The 6,920-nt window shown below is 41.2% G+C and overlaps 1 protein-coding gene across 1 annotated transcript in view; it reads right to left on the bottom strand.

Annotated features, from left to right (window-relative positions):
- SLC5A3 (solute carrier family 5 (sodium/myo-inositol cotransporter), member 3) overlaps positions 1–1,318 on the bottom strand; it is a 2,261-nt gene extending 943 nt beyond the window's left edge. Inside the window, 2 exon segments of the mRNA XM_009879408.1 lie at positions 2–459; positions 462–1,318. Of these exon segments, the coding sequence (XP_009877710.1) occupies positions 2–459; positions 462–1,194 (1,191 nt within the window). The 5' untranslated portion in view covers positions 1,195–1,318.
- Between the last annotated feature and the right edge of the window lie 5,602 nt (positions 1,319–6,920).

Raw genomic sequence — 6,920 nt, 5'->3', positions numbered from 1 at the left:
TCTTCCGGATGAGTTTGTAGACGTCAAGTGTGAAAATGGTGCTGGCACTGTTGAATATCGAGTCCAAGTCGCTCATGAGAGCGGCGATCATCACGGCCATCATCAGTCCCCGCAGACCAACCGGCACAAGTCTCATCACCAGACGTGGGTAGGCAATGTTAGAGCATCCGGCTCTGCTCCCGCAGACTTGAAAACAGTGTTCCGGATTAATGCAGGCAATGTCATCTGCGAACAGTATTCGTGAAATCATCCCCGGGACGACTATAATAAACATGGGCAGCAGCTTTAAGAAGCCTGCCATCAGGGTGGATCCTTTGGCATGAGCAATGTTTTTTGCAGCTAAAACTCTCTGAACTATGACTTGATCAGCACACCAGTACCAGACAGAAGCTGGGGTCTGTCCCAACAGAAATCCAGGCCAGGGAATATCTTCGTCCGTTGGCTCCCGGCAACTTTTTTGGGCTTTGGGTTGACATTGCAGGAATTGGTATTGGAAATGTTGTAGGTCAACAAGATAGACGTAATATTTGGTGACGCTAACATGTACCTTCTTTTAACTTCTTCAAACCCACCGACCTCCGTAATACTTATGATCATAAGTGTGAGGGCACCAATAATCATAAGCAGCGCTTGAAGGGTGTCTGTGTAGATGACAGCCACAAGACCTCCAGTCACAGTCAACAGCGCAGTCATTCCAATAAGGAGGATAACTGACAAATAGAGGTTCCAACCTAGAGATTCTTGAATAAAAAGTGCCCCTGAATACAAGTCAACCGAGAGTTTGGTGAAGATATAAAGAATTAGAGACAGTGCTGCAAAATAAATTTGAATTCTATGCCCTCCAAAACGCTTGGACAAGTATTCAGGCATGGTGTATACTCCCGACCGGATGTAGACTGGGACGAAGACCCATCCCAAAAGCTGTAAAAGCATTAAGGCGTTGAATTCCCACGCACCTACTGCAAATCCACTCGCCGCTCCAGATCCTGCGAGCCCAATGAAATGTTCACTTCCAATATTGCTCACAAATAAAGATGCACCAATAGCTACCCAGGTCATAGAACGCCCTGCCAAAAAGTAGCCACTTACGGTGCTCCGATTGTATTTCCACATGGCAAAAAAACCTATGCACATTACAAGCACGAAGTACAGAGCCACAATGGCAATGTCTGCCGTTTCCAAAGAAGCCCTCATTTTTGTAAACAAAATGACTTCGCACAGCTGACGTCCACTTCTCGCCCCCCAGCAAACGTCTTTTAAGCAACACGTGAACCAGTTAACATATAGCAACACTGTGGATCAAATTCTTTGTCCCTTGGTTTGCTGTCCTGATGCTGGTGGTTGTGGTACATTTACTTTCTCCGCTTCTCAAATGGAAATTTGGAACTTAGCACGCACTTTTAATCCACATTCCACAAGAGCATCAGCCTTAACTCAGTTGATGTAGGAGAAATTCTTAGTTGCAGCTAAGTTTAGTGAGGCCTACTGTACCAACCCTGCAAGGCAGCAAAGACAAAAGACAAAGATTGAATTAGAGAAGAATTTCATGAAGTAATGAGAAAAAATTTGAAGTCTAGTAAAACAATGACTGAACACCACAGATTTTTTTTTCCCCCTCATATTTCCTGCTGTATTTATGCAATCCATAATACACATAATTATATATTTGTAGACTAAGTAGTAATGCCTTTTACAAGTCATCTTCAACGTTTACAAGTACCTTAAGGGACGCAGCAATTCTGGAGCATTAAATTACCCAAATTCCCCAGAACAAGGCAAAGAACAGAAATACATTTTCTTTTTCTTTACTTCAGAGTCTCGCAAGTCTTGAGACTACTTCTCAAGCCACTAAACAGGCCTTTCAAGCAATACTAAGGAAGGGAAAAATAAAAACACAAACAAACAAATACCAACTACTAAGGAGCATTAACCTGGCTAGTCCTTTCCTGTATTGCTCTAGCACCACACCCCACAAATCCTGAGAAATCCTGGCATCATAGACATGCACTTGAGACACTAGCTGGCTGCTGGAGCTAGAAATCAAAGGGAAGTCACAACACCATCAAAAATTAACATAAATTTAATATCAGCTGGAGAATCAAGTTTATTCCACAGGTTTTAGACAAGTTTGCACCTGCTTGGTGTACAAATGATGACAGGGCTATACATTTTACTCTTCAAAGCTCTTCATATGTATCCCCTGTAATCTAAGTGAAGAAAAAGTCCGATTCAGACAAACGACAAAAACAAAACTACGCCTGACATCCAGCTTTACGTTATTTCTGTCTACCACATGCCTTTTGATACCCACACTCATGCGGTTGCATGAGTTTTTGGGAGCACCCTAGGCACAAAAGTGAGAACTACATGCATTGGGGCACCAGTCACAGTCACTACGATGCCAGGAAGCGTTGTTCCCAGCACTGCCTGTTTGCATTCAAGCATGGAGGATCACTATCAGAGGGAGAAGATTTTTAGGCAAAGCGTACCCTGATGCTTTATTCCTGAACTCACAAGCAACCCGATTCCACCAAAGCATATCAGGAAACAGGCACTCATTTAGGCAAGCAGGATTGAAGAGCTCAAAGCGGAAGAAAGGGGATAATAAAAAGACTTGCTGGAAGAAAACCAGACAGGTGGGAAAGGAAGGGGCGTTGAAGATCTGCACACTGACTCCTGCCCCTGCCATGGAGACAGGATGCTTCTATCTCCTATCTATACCTTGGGAGGTATCATTTACCCACACCCACCCAAAACCTTTGAACAGGTTTACAGAATGATGAACGCAAGTTTCTTCTACTTCCTACATCAAATGATCACAGCAAGGGAAAAGACGACCAAAGCAAAGAGCTGGTTTAGTCTAAAGATCAGAACTCAAACTTTCAGCATTCATGATTATTACTGAAGAGTAAGGAACAGAGTCCACCTCCATTCCTTTTTTCCCTACCCACTGGTAAAGGTAATATAGGCACACTCTCTCCTCCCCCCTAAAAAAAAAAATAAAAAAAAAATTAAAAAACACAGGATCTTTTTCCAGGCCAAAAGGTCTACCAGCCTTAGAAGTCACAGGCATCAGGTCCAGGCATTCCCCCTCCTACTTCATTTGCAGAACTGCTTTGGCACTATGCTGAAAGCTCACACTTCCCTATTAATTCATTTATGGTTAATACAAACACGCACATAACATATTCTAGTATTTAATCAACGGTTAGCATCCCTGTAGTATATTCATTTTGTTGTTTGTTTAGGGCTTTTTTAAAAATAAGAAATTCTCAGATAAATTATAGCAAAAACTATAGTTAAGGTTGAAAATACACACACTCCCCACCACTGCCTTACTTTGTGCATTACTGAAGGCAGCAAGAGTGCTGATATAAGAACGTGCTCTTCTCATTAAGGCAGATGTATTTTTAAAATAGCTTACAGCAAACCACAACTTCAGCCTTAAGGAGAAATCCACAATTGTGTTATTTCTACGAACTGGCTGTTTTTCATGAGTAGTTCAGAACCAAAAAGGATAATAAGTTGTTCCCCACCACCAGCATCCCCCACATGAGAATACAGATATTCATTCTGCTGGAGTTATAGCCAATAATGAGAGACTACAGAGACATGGCACAAAATGGACTGATTACAGTAGCGTGCTAAATTTATCACGCTCATAAGCCTCAAACCACAGATGTATTTTAAATTCTTCCATAAAAGAATTCACATTTATCTCTACCCGCAAATGCAGCGATAGTTTAATGTTTAATCCAACATAAAATTATAAACTCTTCGGATCATATGATGCCACCAGATACAAGTATAATGCACTATTCCTAGTTTTAAGCGCTTTTGAGTAACAGTTTAATAGTGTTACATCTTTTACTATATTCAGCTCAAATTTCAAATGCAACTATGGTACAATGTTTATAACAAAACTATAAATATTTTAAGGACAGGGGAAGAAGAGATTTTACTCAGACAGAGCGGAAAGAAGAAAAACTACTATACAGAAAATCAGAATAATGGGTAAGCCAAAAACATAGTAAAAATCATTATTTTCCTTCTCCTATTCTCTGTCACTGCAAAATGTTAGACTTGAGCTTTAGTTCACTTCCCATCACCTTTCCTGCAGGGTATCAATGAACTTGCAAAACTGTACTATACAGTAACATGCACAAATCACAAAAATATTTGCTAAAACTGTATCTATTTGATACAAGAGGCACCCAGCATATAATGACTATTACAAGCATTTTCAAGCACTCTGAAAAGTGTGTAAGCAGAAGATGCAGCTGCCCTTAAATAAATTGTGGCACTTCTCAGTCAGGATACTTGCCACACTGCAGTGGGCTCATTCTAATCAACATAAACAATACGTGAAGTTTCTTGAGCATTTTCCACCAGAAGGTACAGCCAGATCATGCATTTCAAACGTTCTACAGGGGCCTGAACCATCACCTTTGTAATCAACATCTGATTTTTGCAGAGGTCAACTTGCCTGAGCAGGAAGGTGGAAAGTTTTCAGTAGCCGCTACAAATTTGCTGCACTGTCACCAAATCACTGCACTAAAGTAGCTTCTTGTACCAGTTTCTTATTAGACCTAATTCTAAAATAACCCTGGAACTTTTTTCCATTATGAAAATGAGACTCATCCCTCTGAACTTTCAGTAAGTTATGACCTCAAGTCTTAAGAAGGACTTTTGGGATGCCCCATGTGAGTTTAATCTCAAATTATTAGAACAGCGCACATTGTGGCACTGACAGAAAAAAAGACAGAAAGACAGCGCTGCTGCCAAGGACTGATTTTTTTTTTCCCTAAGGCTGTTTTCTGGCTGGATCATATCAAAGACACGAAACAATGTGCTTCCCTCTTGTCTGAAGATAGAGTGCTAGAGCTCTGGTGAAACAATGCATATGTCTCTCCAACACACGGCCTGTCCTTTAATAGAGAGAGAAAAAAAAAAAAGTCTCAAGCAATTCCCTGAAGAGATATCAGACAATGTGAAGCAGACTTAGGGTGGGATTTTTAGGAGAAATTTGTATGACTGGTTTAAAGAACTTTCTCCACAGTGCCTTTCTAATAAGATGGGTCTTCAAATATGCCAGAATCAAACTGCTCCAGCCCTAAAGCAACTATTTGTTTCCCACTCAGTCTATTTCTTGTCTCGGCAGATGAGAACTTTCTCAGTAGACTTCCCTTTTCTCTTACAGAGTTAGTACCAACAGCCAATGCTTTAAGGGTTAATTTGAGGATGCTGACACCCACATATCACCCAGGAGTGTCCACTGCTGTAATTTGCTAGCAAATTATGTACATACTTCACTTTATTCATAGACTTCAAAGTAGGTTTGAGGTTCTTTCTCAGAAATAATGTTTTTCTTCTCCACCTTCTTCAAGCAGGGGTATGTTTTAACTCACAGTGGTAGCATTTTAGCTCCTGAACAACTCAACTGCATGAATTGCCAGGCTCAACACCTAAATGGTAACTATTAAATCTCTCCCAGGAGAAAAAACAAACAAAAAACCCAAACAACACCACAATATGCCTTGTGTTTTGAGCAGGCCTGTACAGCATTCAGTCCCTCAGGTGTGCTGTCCAGCTTGCTCACACTGCAGGCTACCTGCCACGGACACACAAGTGAGTTCCTACCTGCCCACTGCTCCACAGTTAACACATGGTTATCTGAGGTAGCCTATCTCTCAGAGGTAAAAAACAGAGGAAAAAGCTTCATTCCATTTATTGCAGCACTCTAGAACACAAAAAAAGAAGCATACATGTTCTGCATGGAAAATCTGGTATCAACTTATCCTTATGTAGTACGTACACCTGAGAAAGCAAGGGCTGTCCTTGGCAGTTGCTCAACAGAGCCCAAAACATCCAGGATCACGGTTTCAAGACTTTCCCTCATAAACCAGGAGCTTGGGCCGAAGAGCTGGGAAGGAATTTTGCCTGGTACAAACAGGGTATGCCCTAAGTAGCAGGAAAGCTTGGAGGCAGAAGTTGACCCATGGCATCTAACAAATAACTTGAGTTAAGGTCTGGACTGGCATTCCCAACTGATCAACATGCTGGAATAGAAGAGTACCACATTTACCAGTTATCTGAACCAGCCATGACCTGACTAACCTGCTTGCCACATGTGCTCTTCTGCCCTGAAGTGGTACCGCATCAACCTTTCTGCTGGCCTTGGAGAACACAGGTGCCACAGAGGCAACTTTATAAATCATCACTACTATAAAAGCCCAATCTGAGGCACAAGGTTCAAATCAGTCACTCAGAGGAGTTGCTATGAACACATACTACACTTTTTTTTTTGTCTGGAGTTTCAGGAATTGCTCCAGTTTTGGTCTTCATTTTATTGTAGCATAAGAAAAAAAGCTCACTCCACATTACATTCTTCTCAATTCTTTTCTAAAAGACTGCTGAAGGAGACATGAAAGAAGTAACCTCACAGCATGCAGTTCAGCAGAAGAAATAGAGAAAACTATACTGCATTTGCCAGTCAGAAATGTGATGCGGCTGTTGACTATTACAGAATCAGTAACTGGAGTACTGTAAGGCCAACTGAAGCTGAAGGGCACGGTGTTTGTCAGTGTTAAGAGCAGCAGATCAATTTAGTCTTTTTTATTGTTGTTTTTAACCATAACTGTAAAGCAAGATGCTTTTTTTCAGAAATAGAGAAAACTATACTGCATTTGCCAGTCAGAAATGTGATGCGGCTGTTGACTATTACAGAATCAGTAACTGGAGTACTGTAAGGCCAACTGAAGCTGAAGGGCACGGTGTTTGTCAGTGTTAAGAGCAGCAGATCAATTTAGTCTTTTTTATTGTTGTTTTTAACCATAACTGTAAAGCAAGATGCTTTTTTTCCCCAAACCCTACATCAGCAGCAACATCTCAGCAAGCCACTTCATGCCACTGCCTGTGAC

The sequence above is a fragment of the Apaloderma vittatum genome, unplaced genomic scaffold (genome assembly GCF_000703405.1).
Source record: "Apaloderma vittatum isolate BGI_N311 unplaced genomic scaffold, ASM70340v1 scaffold16092, whole genome shotgun sequence".
Classification (NCBI taxonomy): domain Eukaryota; kingdom Metazoa; phylum Chordata; class Aves; order Trogoniformes; family Trogonidae; genus Apaloderma; species Apaloderma vittatum.
This window is presented reverse-complemented; position numbering and strand designations above follow the sequence as displayed.